General features: G+C 43.6%; 1 protein-coding gene across 1 annotated transcript in view; it reads left to right on the top strand.

Annotated features, from left to right (window-relative positions):
* Nucleotides 1-19,799, top strand: part of LOC124620070 (ankyrin repeat domain-containing protein 65-like) — a 71,262-nt gene extending 51,463 nt beyond the window's left edge. The window contains exons 4-6 of the mRNA XM_047146737.1: nt 4,192-4,685; nt 11,096-11,277; nt 18,899-19,799. Of these exons, the coding sequence (XP_047002693.1) occupies nt 4,192-4,685; nt 11,096-11,277; nt 18,899-19,086 (864 nt within the window). The 3' untranslated portion in view covers nt 19,087-19,799. The remainder of the gene's footprint in view (nt 1-4,191; nt 4,686-11,095; nt 11,278-18,898) is intronic.
* The last annotated feature ends 788 nt before the right edge of the window (nt 19,800-20,587 follow it).

Genomic DNA, 20,587 nt, shown 5'->3' with positions numbered 1-20,587 from the left:
GTTTACACATTTTTCTGGTGTTAAATTCTATTTCTCATTACTATAAATTTTGTTTCAATTTCCACAATTTTACTCCAATGACTATGAAATACTGCAAACTAAACGCATTTCGATCGAGTCTGCTGATATTAAATGTGTTTCTTATATACCAAATTAATTTAAGTGAATCATTGAGGGAATAGCAGTGTTCTTTACATATCGTTTAACACATATAAGCATGTTTCGTCATATCGTCTCCACATTAAGACCACGACATACATAAAGTAAAATTGACGTACGCGTCTGCTTAACTTTTATAAGTGATTTAATATTTTTTAGAATTGTATAAGCGTTATATTAGCTCTCGGAAACTAAAGGACTACTCCAGTCATAAAAGGAGGTTCACTCAAGTCTAGTTTCACGTACGTCGTCGCTGCTGAATCTGCAAATGTTAAAAGGAGATAAAAGAGATAGAGACAGAAATTCCAACACTCCCTGGCTTACTCTGCAAACGTTAGTTATTAGTCAACATGTATAACAATATGGCTTGGGGGAAGTAAATGTACTTCTTTGACAAATTTACAAATAGTACCTATCATACTGAATAATTAGCTCTCCTCTTTTAATAATGACAATTTGTAATTCAATACAGATGTGAAAATATATGTCTCAATGAAAGTTAACGTACACCGTAATTATGTTAGCTACAGTGAATGTGATGGGATACTACACCTGAAAGATATTCGATGACTCTAAATCCCGTTAACTTATTGAAATTCTTTGTTCGAGTTAAACACGTTTTAGTGAAGTAATTGTAGCTATTGAACATTAACAATCATTCCTGTATAAAAACTGTCTGAAGAGCCAATGTTATATAATTTGGTTACGTTTTCACCAGGACAAAGGGCGTTCGCGCACGCAGCTTGTAGATCCCAAAGACGTTGTTTCCACTATCACTTTACGTCATCAGTCATTCGAATTCTCAGAGATACTCCTCCCCTGTTTGGCGAATAATTGTCTTGAAATCAGATCTCGAATACTAGTTACATAAGAATCAAAGTATGCGTTCGCCAATCACACAGATTTCCTTGTGTAATTCAGGTGACGAATTCGTCATTTGTAATATCTTAAGTGACAAGCCATATCTCCAGTATCCGCAGGCGACAGAATTCTCAGCGTCTTACGTAAAAGAAGATAAATTTCTTTGTGTCAGTTTCAACGATTTATGTATAACTAGATAATTTCAAACGGGAATTTTACATATAAGTAAAAGTGCATTTTCCGTCTTAATATCCATACCGCAGTGGTATTAACCCTCCGCTAATTTATCATGGATATGTAGAGTATCGATATTCGTTTCTCGAAATCTCATTGCGCACCCGCTCCTCGCTAACCTCCTCTAAAGATGGTTAAAATACTGTAATTAATTGGACGACAATCAAAATTCACTAAGTAAGTTGCATTTTGCAAAAGACGTTTCTTTCTGCAGAGATATTCATGGGAGGATTAACGGCTGTTAACAATTACCAAATGTAATTATAAGTTTAATCATATTCGTGAGACCTCATTAGCGTTCCCCTAATTAAATAGAACAGAAATTATGAAACGACACTGTTCTCAATCCAGTATCAGGAAACTGATTAATCAAGGACGAGAATTAGATACAAATGATTGTCGGAGAAAGTCTGCTAAGACCTACACAAAGGAATAGGTGCAGCACTCACCTTGAAGTCTTGGATAAAATGCGGAGAAAAGAAATCAGTACGACTACACATGGATGAGAATGCCCAAAAAAGTGAGTCCACTGTCCTGTCCCTTGCTTTTGCTCGATCAAAGACGAAATTCGAGCATGGGGAGAACAAAGTCAACACTGAAAAATAAACTGGCTTCCATCTTATTGAAATACTTGGTTTCTAAGGTCTCAGTGCACCGCGCGACCGCTACGGTCGCAGGCTCGAATCCTGCCTCGGGCATGGATGTGTGTGATGTCCTTAGGTTAGTTAGGTTTAAGTAGTTCTAAATTCTAGGGGACTGATGACCTCAGATGTTAAGTCCCATAGTTCTCAGACCCATTTAAACAATTTTGAAGGTTTCAGTGCATCGGAAATGTGGGACAGCATTTATTAAAGTGTACTCGTAGTTTCAATATTTATCTACCGAGAAATGTAGCGAGCCAATCTTTGTATCTGAATTTGTATAGAACACAGTGTGAAGTTCGATGAACCGTTATGGATTAATGTCTGAGTTACACTAATTGAAGGAAGTGTTATTTGAAGTTGTCTCAGCAAAAAGTCGTCTTGAGCAATTGAAGCAAAGAATAATTATGGCCATAGCTGCAGCTGCCTTGATTTTAGAGAAGAGTCAATATGATAAACATATGATTTACATGTGATTACATCGTTCCCTTTAAGGTATGGTTGCACGCATCATTAACAAATGTCAACAGCTATCTTAGAACAGTAACAAGGTTACTGCAATATGAATAGAAGAATTGTGGCTAAATTTGTTGTGGCGTTTCGAGAGCTCTGTATACTGCAGACTGTTTTCAACCCTTGTTAATGCTCGTTGCTCTACTCCCTTATACATGCTGACCCTGCTCTACCTTTCCTTACACCCCAAAATTTCTCTTCACTCTCTACCTCTGGTTCCCCTGTCTAATTTGATTCTCAGCTCTACCATCTTCCTCCTAACCTTTCCCGTCTTCAGCCCCATCTACCTAGGCTTTCCTTTCTTGCTCTTCGCTCTCCCCAAGTCCTCTATTTCCTTATCTCATCTGCCTCTACTGTCCTTCTACCTTAATTTCCTTCACAAGTAGTAAGATTTGTAATGTAATCTCAAAACTTACACAACCACACTTGCAGTAAAAGCAGTCATCTCTGCAGTGGGGGATCGTTTCTTCAAAAACGGCACGGTTGCTTCTCGTCTCTAACTACGACCAATCCCAGCTTGTGTTTCGTCCAGACGACCTCGGTGTCGATGGGAGGGTCTACATATACTCCATGAGCCGTATGGCGCGTGGTGGAAGATACCCTGTACCACAACTAGCCATATCCTTTCCTATTCCACTCGCAAACAGCACATACGCCTTCTTACGAACCCTGATTTCTCTTATTTTATCTTCGTGGTCCTTACGCGAAATGTACGTTGCCGGCCGTAGAATCGATCCGCAACCGGCTTCAATTGCTGGTTCTCTAAATTTTCTCAGAAGTGCTCCTAGAAAAGAAGGCCTGTTCAGAAGGAGTTTAGTTTAGTTTATGCACTTAGTACACAGCACTCAGTCTTCTTCAAATAACTCCAAACACATCATGCACTTTTCAGTCCCTGCTCTTAACTCTTTATCTCCAGTAAATTCCAGTTTTTTTTCCTCGCATTATAATTGGTTTTCGATGGCCACCCTTTTCGTGTTTATTTTATTTTGCAGCACCCGACTTAAGTTCAGCTTTCTTCAACTATATTTTAGTTTGTATTTTTGATGTTTTTAATATCTACTCTTCGATGACGATCTTTTTCTTTTCTAATAGTTAAAAACGCTTAAGCTCCTACCGCGCGGTCCTTTCGTTAGACATAACATTGCTCGCAGTCATTTCCGTGCACTCTTCAGTTTATTTTCCATTTACTCTTTTCCCATTTTCCACCTATTCAGTCTGAGTGGAAGTAAGAAGAAGGAAACATAATTTAAAAACTTATATTACTTTTGGCCAATACTGAACGACAGTCGGGTAACCAGTATTGCAAGACAAACACGAAGATGGATCTAGACATATTGTACGTTCTTTTAAAGAAATCATCATGAAATATTTTGTGGATGTTATTCCTCACATAATATAGACAACCGAGATATATCAGTGAAATGAATCACTTATCCTAAAAAGGAGCACCTACCCTCAAAATTCTTCCCGGCGCTAAGAGCTACAGCAACACCATCAAGCACTCAGAGCGGACAAAGCACTGAAGAGATATTCGACTCCAGTGCACGGGGTTACACAAATTTGCTTCTGCTCACTGCACTCTTCCACCATTTGGGGGCGGAAAGTGAGATCACAGCAGCAGCCGGTTGGTATTGCACGACTCTCAGCTATGCACACAGAGGACTTCACTCTTACCGACCCCCTCACAATCTGACGGTGTAGACAACTCGATATGCGACCACGGAACTTAGCTTGCCCTCCGTGTACAGACCAACTGGTCCCAAAGCAGCTGCTGTTGTGACAGGCGACGCCGCTGCACCGCGCCGCGGCCGGCGGACACGTGAGCACTGCGGAGGCGCTGCTGGAGGCGGGCGCCGACGCGGGGGCGGCGGACGCGGATGGGTGGACGCCGCTGCACGGCGCCGCCGCCGCCGGCCACTACGAGGTGGTGCGCCTGCTGCTCGACGCCTCCGGGACGGACCCGCGTGACCGCCTGGGGCGCACGCCGCTCTACCTGGCGGCGGAGGCGGGCTACTCCGCGGCGGTGCGCCTGCTGCTGGGGGCAGGCGCCGCCTCCTCCGCCGCCGACTGGCGCTGGGGGCAGACGCCGCTGCACCGCGCCGCCGACAGGGGCTGGGCCGGCGCCGCGCGGGAGCTGCTCTCCGCCAGCGACGCCGCCCCCGACGCCAAGGACGGCCGCTGGGGGCAGACGGCGCTGCACCTCGCCACCGAGGGCGGCCACCAGGCGGCGCTGCGGGCGCTGCTCTCCGCCGGCGCCGACCCCGACGCGGAAGACAGGTGGGGCTCTCCTTCCGCGATATTACTGAAATACTTGTCCGGAATTTATCCACTGTACACTACTGCTAGCAGCGGTGGTCACGGGCATGTACGGTGGCAAGAAGACAGAGCTCTGGAAGACCGTTGTGTTCGGCGTATGGCTCTGGCGCATCGTACTGCGTCTGCCCCAGCAATTCGAGCAGCAGTTTGCACCACAGTGACACAATGAACTGTTACAAATCGGTTACTTGATGGACAGCTCCGTGCCTGGAGCACTATACCGTGCATTCCACTGACCCAAAACCACCACCACTAGCGCTGTCGCTGGTGTCTGGCGAGAACTCGTTGGGATGCGATGTGAACGTTGAGCTGTGTTGTATTTCCTGATGAAAGCCTGTCCTGCCTCGTAGCCACTGACCGCCATGTGTTGGTTAACAGCAGGCCAGATGGTCACCTGTAATCAACCTGTCTTCGGCCTAGACGCACTGGGTCTACATCTGGGGTTATGATCGAGGGTGTGATTTTGTATAAAGGCAGGAGCACTCTCGCGGTTATCCCAGGCACCTTGCCTGCAAATCTGTGAGTCAGTGTGGAGATTCGATCTGCTTTGCTGGCATTCGCGAACAGAATTATAGGGTGTTTTCTGCAACAGGATAACGCTCGTCCACATACCACCGTCTTAACACTACGTGCGCTACAAGGTGGTGTCATGTTGACTTGGCCTGCTCTATCACAAGATCAATCTCCAATCAAACACGAGCTCAAGCATCGCCCACAACCAGTATTAACCGTCCCTGTACTTACCGGCGAAGTGCAACAGGCATGGAACTCCTTCCCACAAAATGACATTCGGCACCTGTATGGTAGAATGCACGCACGTTGGCATGCTAGCATCCAACATTTTGGCAGTTGCACCTATTATTAACGCACCAGCATTTATGATCTGCAATGTCTTATATCGCTTACATTAACCTGTGATCTAAAAATGATAATCATTTAAATATATTACCTAGACAAATATATTCCCGAAATTTCATTACTCTAGATTATTTCTTGGTGTTGCAGTTATTTCCGTCAGTGTATTCAAAGAAGGCAGAGTGTTGGCAATCGAATGTAATACACAGAGCAATATTGACTCCCGTCTTAGTGTAACAGAAGTCTTCTTTCCTTTTGGTGTTCAACCCAGAGGTTGGTTTGCAGCAGAGCGCCATTCCTCTCTTGTCTGCCTTCCTCTTCATTTCCACGTATGTGTTACATCCAACATCATTCATGATCTGTTGCATGTATGATATCCTTGGTCGCCGCCGCCGATTCCATCCCTCAATAGCTCCTTCTGCTATTGATCCAATGATGTCGTTGTGTCGTAGGATGTGCCCCAAAAGTTTGTTCAAAAATGTGTGAGAAATCTTATTGCACTTAACTGCTAAGGTAATCAGTCCCTAAGCTTACACACTACATAACCTAAATTATCCTAAGGACAAACACACACACCCATTCCCGAGGGAGGACTCGAACCTCCGCCGGGACCATCCGCACAGTCCATGACTGCAGCGCCCCTGACCGCTCGGCTAATCCCGCGCGGCCCCACAAGTTTGTCTCTTCTTGTTTGGATGTGCCTCCACAGAGATCTGGTTTCCTGTACTCTTCTAAGAACCTCTTCATTTGTTACTTTGTCTCTTCAGCTGATCTTCATCATCCTTCTATAGCACCACATCTCCAGGGCCTCTAGCCGTCTTCTCTCTTCTCTTCCAATTGTCCAAGTTTCACTTCCGCATAGGGCCACACTCCAAACGAAACCTTGTATGATACGTTTCCTTATTTTCAGACATGTTGTTGCTGGTGAGTAAATTTCTTCTCCGATTAAATGCAATTTTGTCCTTTTGTATTCCGGTCGTATTTTCTTTCCGCCTTCTTCCATCTCTTGTGATTTTGCTTCCCAGGTAAGTAAATTCCTCTATCACTTCCAGTCCCTCTCTTCCAATTCTCATTCTCAGAGGTTCATATCTTGCTCCTGTACTGCATACCATCACTTTAAGTCTTTTTCTTATTTATTCTCATTCCATACAGATTGCATAGAATTTTTTCCGTTGTTCTGATTACTTCCTCTAGATCTTCTTTTGTCTCTGTGACAATAGCAATATCATCTGCATAACGTAGCATGTCTGTCTTCTGCCCATTAATTTTGATCCCCACCTCAGTAATTTCTCGAACTTGGTCTGTAGCTTCCCGGATGTAAGCGTTGAATATTAGACGAGAGAGAGCACATCCTTGCCTTACCCTTTTCCTAATATTTGGTTCTTTTTCATGGTGTCAGTTCCTAATCACTGCCACCTCATTCTTATAGAAACTGAGTATCACACGGATGTCTTTGTACTTTATTCCACTTTTCCTCAGCACTCTGAACATCTCTTGCCAGATAACGTTATAAAATGCATTTTCCATGTCTACAAAGGCATTATAAGTTGGTTTATTTTTCTGTAATTGATTTTCGATAACGAGTCTCAATGCCAGAATTGCCTCTCGGTTCCCAATCCACTTCTGAAACCAAACTGATCTTCACTCAGCATATCCTCCACCATCTCTTCAATTCTCTTCAGAACTATTTGTATGAGAATTTTTGATGCATGTGATATTAGGCTTAGAGTTCGGTACTGTTCACATTTTGTAGCTGCTGCCCTCTCTGCTACAGGAACAATGATAAATTTCTGGAAGTCTGTCGCTATCTCTCCTGTTCGCATTTTGTAGCTGCTGCCTTCTTTGGTATAGGAACAATGACACGTTTCTGGAAGTCTGTCGGTATTTCTCCTGTGTTATAGATGGATCTAATAAGTTTAAACAGCATCTTCATGCTGTCACCAGTATTTCGTATTAGTTCTGCAGGGATGTCCTCAGTACCAGTTGCTTTGTTGTCCCATAGTTCTTTTAGAGCTCTGTCAAATTCTTCTTGCAGAATGTCATCTCCATTTTCATCTTCGTCTGCTTGCTCTTCTCTTCCTATTACTTCCTCCGAAAGAGGTGTTCCGGCATACAACTCCTCTATGTATTCTTTCCATCTCTTCACCACGTCTTCACCAAACAGCGTTTTCCCCTCTTTATTTTCTATTGCGCCTGAGAGCGTTGTTTTACGTTTGTTAAAAAACTGATTTGCTGTTCTGTAGGCTAAATCAGTTCTACCGTTTTCGTTTTGCATATTTTCTTCCACTTCTACATCTACATTTATACTCCGCAAGCCACCCAACAGTGTGTGGCGGTGGTCACTTTACGAGCCATTGTCATTACCTCCCTTTCCTGTTCCAGTCGCGTATGGTTCACGGGAAGAACGACTGCCGGAAAGCCTCCGTGAGCGCTCGAATGTCTCTAATTTTACATTTGTGATTTCCTCGGGAGGTATAAGTAGGAGGAATCAATATATTCGATACCTCATCCGGAAACGCACCCTCTCAAAACCTGGACAGCAAGCTACACCGCGATGCAGAGCGCCTCTCTTGCAGAGTCAGCCACTTGAGTTTGCTAAACATCTCCGTAACGCTATCACGCTTACCAGATAACCCTGTGACGAAACGCGCCGCTCTACTTTGGATCTTCTCAATCTCCTCCGTCAACCCGACCTGGTATGGATCCCACACTGATGAGCAATACTCAAGTATAGGTCGACCGAGTGTTTTGTAAGCCACCTCCTTTGTTGATGGACTACATTTTCTAAGGACTCTCCCAATGAATCTCAACCTGGTACCCGCCTTACCAACAATTAATTTTATATGATCATTCCACTTTAAATCGTTCCGCATGCATACTGCAAGATATTTTACAGAAGTAACTGCTACCAGTGTTTGTTCCGCTATCATATAATCATACAATAAAGGATCCTTCTTTATATGTATTCGCAATACATTACATTTGTCTATGTTATGGGTCGGTTGCCACTCCCTGCACCAAGTGCCTACCTGCTGCAGATCTTCCTGCATTTCGCTACAATTTTCTAATGCTGCAACTTCTCTGGATACTACAGCATCATCCCCGAAAAGCCGCGTGGAACTTCCGACACTATCTACTAGGTCATTTATATATATTGTGAAAAGCAGTGGTCCCGTAACACTCCCCTGTGGCATTCCAGAGGTTACTTTAACGTCTGTAGACGTCTCTCCATTGAGAACAATATGCTGTGTTCTGTTTGCTAAAAACTCTTCTATCCAGCCACACAGCTGGTCCGATATTCCGTAGGCTCTTACTTTGTTTATCAGGCGACAGTGCGGAACTGTATCGAATGCCTTCCGGAAGTCAAGGAAAATGGCATCTACCTGGGAGCCTGTATCTAATATTTTCTGGGTCTCATGAACAAATAAAACGAGTTGGATCTCATACGATCACTGTTTCCGGAATCCATGTTGATTCCTACAGAGCAGATTCTGGGTTTGCAGAAACGACATGATACGTGAGCAAAAAACATGTTCTAAAATTCTACAACAGATCGACGTCAGAGATATAGGTCTATAGTTTTGCGCATCTGCTCGACGACCCGTTTTGAAGACTGGGACTACCTGTGCTCTTTTCCAATCATTTGGAACCTTCCGTTCCTCTAGAGACTTGCGGTACACGGCTGTTAGAAAAGGGGCAAGTTCTTTCGCGTACTCTGTGTAGAATCGAATTGGTATCCCGCCAGGTCCAGTAGACTTTCCTCTGTTGAGTGATTTCGGTTGCTTTTCTGTTCCTTGGACACTTATTTCGATGTCAGCCATTTTTTTCTCTACACATTCTCTGCACATTTCTTCAAGAAAGCGTTCTTTTGCTTTCCTAGCTTCTCTATTAACTAAATTCCTTAGTCTTCTGTAACAGAAGTCGTCTGTAACAGAAGTATTAGGAGAAAAATGTTAATAAGAAGAAGGCTTCCATTCTACATCTACATCTACATCTACATCTACATGATTTCTCTGCAATTCACATTTAAGTGCTTGTCAGAGGGTTCATTGAACCACAATCATACTGTCTCTCTACCATTCCACTCACGAACAGCGCGCGGGAAAAACGAACACCCAAACCTTTCTGCTCGTGCGCTGATTTCTCTTATTTTATTTTGATGATCATTCCTACCTGTGTAGGTTGGGCTCAACAAAATATTTTCGCATTCGGAAGAGAAAGTTGGTGGCTGAAATTACGTAAATAGATCTCTCCGCGACGAAAAACGCCTTTGTTTTAATGACTTCCATCCCAACTCGCGTATCACATCTGTCACACTCTCTCCCCTATTACGTGATAATACAAAACGAGCTGCCCTTTTTTGCACCCTTTCAATGTCCTCCGTCAATCCCACCTGGTAAGGATCCCACACCACGCAGCAATATTCTAACAGAGGACGAACGAGTGTAGTGTAAGCTGTCTCTTTAGTGGACTTGTTGCATCATCTAAGTGTCCTGCCAATGAAACGCAACCTTTGGCTCGCCTTCCCCACCATATTATCTATGTGGTGTTTCCGACTGAAGTTGTTCGTAATTTTAACACCCAGGTACTTAGTTGAATTGACAGCCTTGAGAACTGTACTATCTATCGAGTAATCAAATTCCAACGGATTTCTTTTGGAACTCATGTGGATCACCTCACACTTTTCGTTATTTAGCGTCAACTGCCACCTGCCACACCATACAGCAATCTTTTCTAAATCGCTTTGCAACTGATACTGGTCTTCGGATGACCTTACTAGACGGTAAATTACAGCATCATCTGCGAACATCCTAAGAGAACTGCTCAGATTGTCACCCCGGTCATTTATATACATCAGGAACAGCAGTGGTCCCAGGATGCTTCCCTAGGGAACACTTGATATCACTTCAGTTTTACTCGATGATTTGCCGTCTATTACTACGAACTGGGACCTTACTGACAGGAAATCACGAATCCAGTCGCACAACTGAGACGGTACCCCATAGGTCCGCAGCTTGATTAGAAGTCGCTTGTGAGGAACGGTGTCAAAAGCTTTCCGGAAATCTAGAAATACGGAATCAACTTGAGATCCCCTGTCGATAGCGGCCATTACTTCGTGCGAATAAAGAGCTAATTGCGTTGCACAAGAACGATGCTTTCTGAAACCGTGCTGATTACGTACCAATAGATCGTTCCCTTCGAGGTGATTCATAAAGTTTGAGTACAGTATATGCTCGAAAACCTTACTGCAGATCGACGTCAATGATATAGGTCTGTAGTTCGATGGATTATTCCTAAGCCACTCATGCTAGCAGCTGTTCGTGTTTCGAATTCAGGAATATTCCATTCGTCTTCCCTGGTGAAGGAATTTTGGAAAACTGCGTACAATAACTCCGCTTTAGCGGCACAGTCGTCGGTAACAGTACCATCGGCACTGCACAGCGAAAGTATTGACTGCGTCTTGCCGCTTGTGTACTTGACATACGAGCAGTAGCGATGGTAGCCATGATGCGCAGGTTCGGCATGACGAGTCTGCACCGCGCGGCCGAATGGGACCAGGCTGAGGTGGCCCGCCTGCTGCTTGGGGCCGGCGGGTCCGTGGACCGGCGGGAGCCGCTGTTCCAGAGGACGCCGCTGCACGTGGCGGCCGCAGAGGGACACGTGGCCGTCGCCCGCGTGCTCGTCGACGCCGGGGCAGGTGAGCTGTGTGCTCTGCGGCTCAGCTTATCTCCGGATACTGCGGCTCCAGGGCGATTATCACGCATATCTTAGGTGACCACACCCATCATCCACCTCGATGTTTGAATGAACCGTTGTGCAAGTGCTTGCCTCACCCGTCCAACACCAATCTCTTAATGTGCGCTAACAGCGCCGGTGATTCTACCATGAACCCTGCATTTCGCTGTGAGATGCATGGCGGAAGGGAGTTTCTACGGTGCAACACATTAAGGTTTGGAAGAAGAACACACGAGCGATACCTAGTTGCAGTATGATTTTCTTTGTTCGTGGCTGACTAGTTTCCATTGCGTATGGTAGCAATGGCTCGGCCTGTCAAGCTAGTATGATATAATTACGTTTGCTAGAAGGGAAAAACTGGTAGAAACCGACCTCGGGGAAGATCAGTTTGGATTCCGTAGAAATGTTGGAACACGTGAGGCAACACTGACCCTACGGCTTATCTTAGAAGCTAGATTAAGAAAAGGCAAGCCTACGTTTCTAGCATTTGTAGACTTAGAGAAAGCTTTTGACAATGTTGACTGGAATACTCTCTTTCAATTTCTGAAGGTGGCAGGGGTAAAATACAGGGAGCGAAAGGCTATTTACAATTTGTACAGAAACCTGATGGCAGTTATAAGAGTCGAGGGGCGTGAAAGGGAAGCAGTGGTTGGGAAGGGAGAGAGACAGGGTTGTAGCCTCTCGCCGATGTTATTCAATCTGTATATTGAGCAAGCAGTAAAGGAAACAAAAGAAAAATACGGAGTGGGTATTAAAATCCATGGAAAAGAAATAAAAACTTGGAGGTTCGCCGATGACATTGTAATTCTGTCAGAGACAGCAAAGGACTTGGAAGAGCAGTTGAACGGAATCGACAGTGTCTTGAAAGGAGGATGTAAGATGAACATGAACAAAAGCAAAACGAGGATAATGGAATGTAGTCGAATTAAGTCGGGTGACGCTGAGGGAATTAGATTAGGAAATGAGACACTTAAAGTAGTAAAGGAGTTTTGCTATTTGGGGAGAAAAATAACTGATGATGGTCGAATTAGAGAGGATATAAAATGTAGACTGGCAATCGCAAGGAAAGCGTTTCTGAACAAGAGAAATTTGTGAACATCGAGTATAGATTTAAGTGTCAGAAAGTTGTTTCTGAAAGTATTTGTATGGAGTGTAGCCATGTATGGAAGTGAAACATGGACGATAAATAGCTTAGACAAGAAGAGAATAGAAGCTTTCAAAATGTGGTGCTACAGAAGAATGCTGAGGATTTGATGGTTGGTTGGTTGTTTGGGGAAGGAGACCAGACAGCGTGGTCATCGGTCTCATCGGATTAGGGAAGGATGGGGAAGGAAGTCGGCCGTGCCCTTTCAGAGGAACCATCCCGGCATTTGCCTGGAGTGATTTAGGGAAATCACGGAAAACCTAAATCAGGATGGCCGGACGCAGGATTGAACCGTCGTCCTCCCAAATGCGAGTCCAGTGTCTAACCACTGCGCCACCTCGCTCGGTGGGATTTGATGGGTAGATCACACAACTAATGAGGAGGTACTCAATAAAATTGGGGAGAAGAGGAGTTTGTGGCACAACTTGACTAGAAGAAGGGACCGGTTGGTAGCACATGTTCTGAGGCATCAAGGGATCACCAGTTTACTATTGGAGGGCAGCGTGGAGGGTAAAAATCGTAGAGGGAGACCAAGAGATGAATATACTAAACAGGTTCTAAAGGATGTAGGTTGCAGTACGTACCGGGAGATGAAGCAGCTTGCACAGGATAGAGTAGCATGGAGAGCTGCATCAAACCAGTCACTGGACTGAAGACCACAACAACAACAACAGAAGATGACAATATTATTGAAATTAGTCATTGAACAACTATAGCAACATTGCAACTTAGAGACGGCCATGTCTTCTTTATTCATATACTTAGCCGCTGTGGAATATCACATACACAAAATACAGTGAGCTACCTCCGCATTTTATTCAAGGCCAGAGCGAGGTAGTAGAGACTGCTCCTACACCTCTGTTCAGAATCTTATTTCCCGAATGTCATCAACGCAACTACATGATCTTCGATACTTAGTGAGCTGGACAGCATCCGTAGTTTCTACCCTGAAAGAGGTGCCCTGTAGTCTGCAGGTTTTAGTGGCTCTCGAGGAGTACCTACGACTTGAGATCTTATCACATTTTTATCACTCTCTTTTACTACACAAAGAATACTTTGATCATTCGTACTGCCTTTTTTCTGTACAGTCGATTTCTGCTTTTAGGCGTTCCTCATAGGGGTACCATACGCTCCCTGGTTAAAAGTATATGGACATCCCTTCTTCATACGGAACTGACCACTGCAACTCATGAAAGGCGGACCTGCCAGAATGAAAAGCAGTGGGGAGTGTCGTGTTCTCAGTAGAGCAGCGGTAACAGCTAAAATGTTCGTTCAGGCGAGCTCAGTCGCTTCCAGTGTGGACTAGTTACTTGATATCCATGAGGGATATTTCAGTCCTTCTAAAACTGCCCACGTCGACTGTTGGTGATGTGATTATGAAGCGGAAACGGGAAAGAACAACCAAAAGTAAACCAAAATCAGGCAGACGTCATGTGCGAACGGACACAGACGGAACATTACGGAGGGTGGTAGTGAAAGATCGCATGAAATCAGCAGATGGAATCTCTCGTTATTTGCAAAGCGGTACCAGCAGTTCCCGTAACACAATAATTGTGCGCAGGGAGTTAAAAGGAATGCGGGACCATTGTCTGTCTGCTCCTTATAAGGCACACAGGTGTCTGATTAGTGCTAATCGATGCTTGAGGCGGTGTACAGTGACAAACCGATGCATGGGCTCACCTGCGATAATGTGCAGCTCCATCAGCGAAGTACGGAGGTGGTAGTAGAGTATTGGAGGCTACTTTCATCGTTTGTGTGTGGTCTCCCTACCGCGCTTAAGAAAAAGCTAAATGCCGAAAGAGAGGGACACGTCTGAAAGCTTCCTGTTCTGAGAAAAGAAGAACAGTCCTGTGTTATCCTGTATTTTCAGGACAACAGAACTTGAGAAAGTGCATTCGTCGACTGCTGCAATAAAATATTTTGGTATTTCTTTAAATGGTCTGGTCTGAGACCTCAACCTAATGGAAAACTTGTGGGATGTTTCAGAAGGTCGATTGAACTCGTTGTCTCGGGATTTCCGGCAGAGTAGCTCAGCGTGTTCGGTTAGAGGGCTGGCTGCCCTGTATAGTAAAAAAAAAAAGAAAAAAAAATCCAACCTGAGTAAACGAATGAACGGTGAACTTAAACGGGTCTCCAATGAAGTCGTCCAAACGAAATGCAACGAACAATCACGAAGAAAATAAGAAATAAAGGCTCTTTGATTAGTATTCAAAACGTCTTGGATTGCGGGTTCGAACACCGCTGCCACTTACATTTTGAGTAAAAGTCACCAGCAATGGCGGCCGAAGACGTTCGGCATAAGCAGCGGCCTTCTTTCAGCCAACGGCTTTGTCAAACAAGGCGGAGGTGTGGACAGAAGTTCAGGGCACTCTCTTGACCTTGGGATGGGAAACGGCCTCTACAAGGCGGGAGAATCAGCAATGATCAACGACAAGAGGAAATGGAAACCAATGCATTAAAGATATGTAATGTTCATCCACAGGAAATGTGGCCTGTAACTGAAATAGTTACGATGATCCCTCCGATGGCGAAAGATTCCGCTCTAATCCCCATTTAGATCTGCGGGAGGGGACTGCCATGGGTGATGTCACCATGAGAAAGAGACTGAATAACCAGCTACAGGATAACGTTCCCGAGTCGGGGCGTGGAATATCATATGCTTGAACGTGGTGGGGAAGCTACAAAATCTGAAAGGAAAATGAAAAGACTCAGTCCAAATATAGTGGAAGTCAGTGAGGTGAAATGGAAAAAACCCAAGAACTTGCGTCGAATGAGTACAGGGTAATCCCAGCATCAGCAGAAAATGGTATAACGAGAGTAGGATTCCTTATGAATAAGAAAATAGGTCAGGGAGTCAGTTACTGTGAGCTGTTCAGGGATAGGGCTGTTCTTATCAGAATCGACAGCAGACTGACACCGACAATAGTAGTTGAGGTATACACGTCACAAGCCAAAGATGAAGAGACAGACAAAGTGTATGACAATATTCAACGAGTAATTCAGAACGTAAAATGGGATGAAAAAGTCATGAGGAATTGGAATTAAGATGTAGGGGAAGGAGTGGAAGAAAGGATCACTGGAGAATGTGGGCTTGATGCTAGGAATGAGAGAAGAGAAAGACTAATTGAAATCTATAATGTATTTCAGCTAGTAACAGCGATTACTCTGTACAAGAATCACGAGAGCAGGAGGTATACTTGAAAAGGGCCGGGAGATACGATCATGGTCAGACAGAAATTCCGAAATCAGATACTGGAAAGGAAGACGTACCCAGGAGCAGATATAGACTCAGATCACAATTTAGTAGTGATGAAGCTCTCTTCAGCAAGTTTAAGAAACTTGTCAGGAAGAATCAATGCGCAAAGAAGTGGAATACGGAAGCGTTAAGGAATGAAGAGATCAGTTTTAAGTGCTCTGAAGCTATAGAAATTCCGATGAGGAATAGTTCAGTCGCCATTTCAGATGAAGGTTAATGGTGATCCTTAAAGAGGTCAGTTACTGTACTTGGAGAAAAATCATAGCTACAAAGAAGATAAATACGAAGAAACCATGGGGAACAGGAGAAATACTTCAAGTGATCGATTAAAGAAGGAAGTACAAAAATGTTAATGGAAATGCGGGCAAACAGAAATACAAGTCACTTACGAATGAAATAAATAGGTAGTGCAGAGATGTTAATGCGAAATGGCTGCCGGAAAAATGTGAAGGAATCGAGAAAGAAATGATTGTCAAATGAATTGACTTAGGACATGGAAATGTCAAACCGCCATTGGCGCAATGAACGACCATAAAATGTGATTTGTCAACCCGTTAACAGAGGGACTTGGAATAGAGCTATCTGGAGATATTAGAATATGTGCTACTTCGTTCTGAATGTCAATGTGGCAAGAATGATGCAATCAGGAGATTGTCAGAAGCTAGAAGAAGTGGAAAGAAAATGGGAGAGATAATTTACGACCACGGTCCGTGAGGAATATTTTGGACGCCTATTCGTGTGGCATATTCGTTAATGTATTTGGTAATTTTAATATCACTCGCTGAAAACACGTTGCCTCTTCTAGAAGATATATTCTTAGTGCAATGTGACAGGTGCCACATGACTGTGTATTTGTATCCTGTGTAGTTTCCACTTGTGACTGGCACGAGACACCGAAGTTTGTTCAGATAACGATAACAGATAAGGCAACTGAGTGCTGTGGCCGGTATCTCACTGTGCAAATACGCTCCCGTACTGTTGATCTCGTGGTCCCCCGTTCACATTCATAGCGTATTACCTTTAAACGAAGGACACATAATGCACATAAACTCTACAGAAAACCTAACGAATTCGCTAATTTTTCATCACATGCGTTTTTATTGTTACGTTCAGACTATGACACTGATGTTGAAAACAGATGGAGGTTGTAGGTATTAGTATCAGTATTATATTTTCTTAAAGATTTCACTTTATCATATAGTAAATCTTCTCGAATTTTTGCTGCTCTCTTTGTTTATTGATACTTGTCGCTTTTTGTTGGCTGTAGAATATTCTTTATTGTATTTTGTCTTACTCTCCCGTTGCAATTTAAGCTACATTTTGTCAATCAAACATTTTTTTTATTTTGCTGTGTTGCTTGTATGGATATGGTAAATGAACGATAAACACTACAAAAAGGAAGAGAACAGAAGCTTTTGAAACAGGATACTGGAGAAGAAACCTAATAAGAGGTTCTGTATGGAAGTGACGAGGGAAGAGCTTGATCGCACAACTTAGTTAAAAACTGGATAGTATTATAGGTAATATCCTGAGGGATGAAAAAATACTAAATCTGGGAATGGAAGGAAGTGATGAGTACGAAAAATGTGGAGGTAAACCAAGACTTCATTACAGTTAGCAGGTTCAATTGAGTGGGGGATGCTGTAGTTATAAAGAGGTGGAAAAACATTACAGAGTTCATTTGCATGCTGAGCTTGTAATGGTACTTGAATTACGTAACCATTACGGCATCTCAACTCAACCTCTCGATACCAGCAATATTCTACTGCATTTCTCTAAAGTAGTTGACATATTTCTGAGACAATATTCAGATTTTATTTCATTAATGTAGAGGTTCTTTGATACATCGATATGTTTATGTTGCAATGATATTATTCATATGCGTATTCTTTCTTTTGTCACTATGATCTTTGACGTACTTGTAACTCTTGATTTTTGGGCGCTTAAGCGATTATTAGTTAGTTAGAGTTGTTAGAGAGTCGGACCTTGAGAAAATCAAGTCTTGGACGTCATGTTGAAAAGACGTAAATTGCAGTCAGCTTATAAAACGTGAACTTTAACAGCGAGGAAGATGTTTTCAAGTATGTTTTGTATTGTGAAGTGATGTTTTGTGTGTTACGTGATATTGCAACGAAAGCAGTAAAAAGCAAGTGTAACTTTCATTCGGAGTGCTGATTACTTTTTTACAACACCATTGTGCTAACTTTCAAAGGTTCAATCTTCAAGAATGGTTTCTGAAACACATCTATAAAACTTTTGAATATCGCATAATAAAACCTAGGCCTCTTTGCATCCGAGCTTGGAATCATCACCACCTAGATTTTCGACGATTGAGCCATGATTTTACAACGAGACCAGCGTGGGAAACACGAAAAGATGAGTGCCTAGTTTATTCATTATTACATGAAATGACTTTATTAACTGTGCTCTAAAGACACCTGCCACATAATGACTTTGTTGTTGCCCGAAAATGCAATATTTAGCAGCGTGAGCAACACCACAATCATTATTAAAATTTTGACCTCTGTTGTGGTGGGGTTGTTAGAAGCTGCAGCAGTCGGTCCTTGAACCGATGTCTACGGCGACCGAAATTGCTAGCATAATCTTGAACCGTTAAGTTGGGAATCATCTCCTCAAGATTCAGCTACTAAATTGGGCTGTTTGTTGACCTATACGGAAGCCCATCAATGAATAGTGGACTTGTTAATGGAAAGAAGTGGTTGGGCTCAATTGGCTCTGAGCATTATGGGACTTAACATCTGAGGTCATCAGTCCCCTCGAACTTAGAACTACTTAAACCTAACTAACCTAAGGACATCAAGCACATCCATGCCCGAGGCAGGATTCGAACCTGCTACCGTAGCGGTCGCGCGGTTCCAGACTGAAGCCCCTAGAAGCGCTCGGCCACAACGGCCGGCTAGAAAGAAGTGGTGTGAGTTAAACTGTAAGGGGAGTCCAAGGTCTGAGCTCAATAATCAGGTTCAAATGGATGTAGTAGGGAGCTGTAGTTACGCAAAATGAAATATCCTGTACATGGTTCACTGGAGTGCGGAGCTGCATCAAAACAAGCCTCGATGTGATGGCTACTACTAAAACAAGAACTCTCTGCTTAATTTTGACTCTAATGGTTTGAGGCCCGTTGTTTGGCTACTGAAGTGGGTTCTCATTTCTTTTCGTTGACAGACGTGGAGGCGCGCGACAGCGACGGCCGCACCGCCCTGCAGGTGGCGGCGGCGAGCGGCTGTTCCGGCGTCGTGGCGCTGCTGTCGCCGGCAGCCGCCGGCCTGCCACAGGAGGAACCGGCGGCGCACGGCTGCGGCGACTTGCTGCTCGACGGCCCGGCCAAGGCTGCGCCGCAGCTGCTCGCCTGATGACGTCACACAGCAGAGAGCAGCGTCTCGGCGGCAGTGAACTGCCTGCCGCGCGTGATGTCACCGCGGCCAGGTTTTGCGTCACGAGGGTGCGGCCAGAGGCAACTTGCCCAACAGCTGGCCTCAATCCCAGGACGGTGTTTACTCCAGAACGTGTGCGAGTGTGTTCTTTAAACGGTCCGTTGAGTAGTGGAAAATCTGTCCTGTTATAAACATCGCATGCAAGCAACAATACAGTAGGTTTTTTTTTTTTGAAAATGATAGCTTGTCTCGTTGAATTATTGAACATCCTTGGATAATAGAGGCTGCAGAGAAACCAGTCCGTTCAGGAGCTATACAGAGCATGCCTCAGGCCCTAAGCGCGACGTTAGACTATAGCGACATTTCAACGGCGCAGTGACCGCAGATCACTGCGCGTGACGTTATATGATGTTTTCTAAGTGCTGTAAGGACTACGTGTTCGTTGCATCTTTAACACAAAAACTGAAAACGGATCTGCAACAATCTGACTTACAAACAATCACAGAATACAGTTTTAAGAATGCTTTGTAGTCACATAGAGATGTTGTGGATGGTACTACGAATATTGATCAAGCTCCTCAATCATATACTATGCACAATCAACGCTAGTATTGCTTCATGTGAACTGAATAATTTGTATTAGTGGTTAATGCAAGAAACATGTATATGTGAATAAATTTCATTACCAGTTATTATAATTTATTTAAGCCATGTAAGAATGAAAATCTGCTACCCAGTTACTACAGACCTTTCTAAAAAATAATACTGTGTGTTCGAACCCAGGCCTTACCTTTTTGGCACTGTTGTTATTGGTTGAACGTTCAGGCACGGCTCACGACCTCTCCTTACGGCTTTAATTCTGTAACCATACGTCTTCCATTTTACAAAACTTTATAGAAACTCTGCTATATGCTCTGTTGGAGTAATACTTCTGGGAGATATAATAGCGTGAAGAAACTGGATTAGCCATAACCTGGACAGATGTTTCCATAATGAATCTGTCATCCTAAAGTGCAATTTTGAAACTTAGTGACAGATAAAAGCTGTTACAAGAACTGAGGTTCCAAGGGACAGTTCCGAGTCCGTGTTTAGGAAAAGATCTCAGTTTTACATGTCGGTAAGTTTCAAAATAGTTTCAGAATTTCACAAAAGTGTAACAGATTCATTCGAGAAAGCTTTTTCATCCCATAACCAATCACCATCAAAACCTGAAGCTGAAGTATCACATGATATACCACTGCCATGATGCATATATGTTGCTTCATGAGCGATAAACATTGTCTCCCAGTAGTAGTGAACTAATATACACGTCTGAAACACAGAAAATTTACAATAATAATCTCCGATTTCAATAAAACGATTATTTGCTTTGAAAGGTGTCACCATATTTAGCTGCATATCCATTAATATCCAAAGAAACAAGAAAATTGATTTTGGAACAGAAGAAGATTAACATGAATGTTTATTAAAACATTTTGGG

This window comes from Schistocerca americana, chromosome 6 (assembly GCF_021461395.2).
Source record: "Schistocerca americana isolate TAMUIC-IGC-003095 chromosome 6, iqSchAmer2.1, whole genome shotgun sequence".
In the NCBI taxonomy this organism is placed as follows: Eukaryota; Metazoa; Arthropoda; class Insecta; order Orthoptera; family Acrididae; genus Schistocerca; species Schistocerca americana.
Note: the sequence above shows the minus strand (reverse complement) of the source record. Positions and strands in the feature narration are given on the sequence as shown.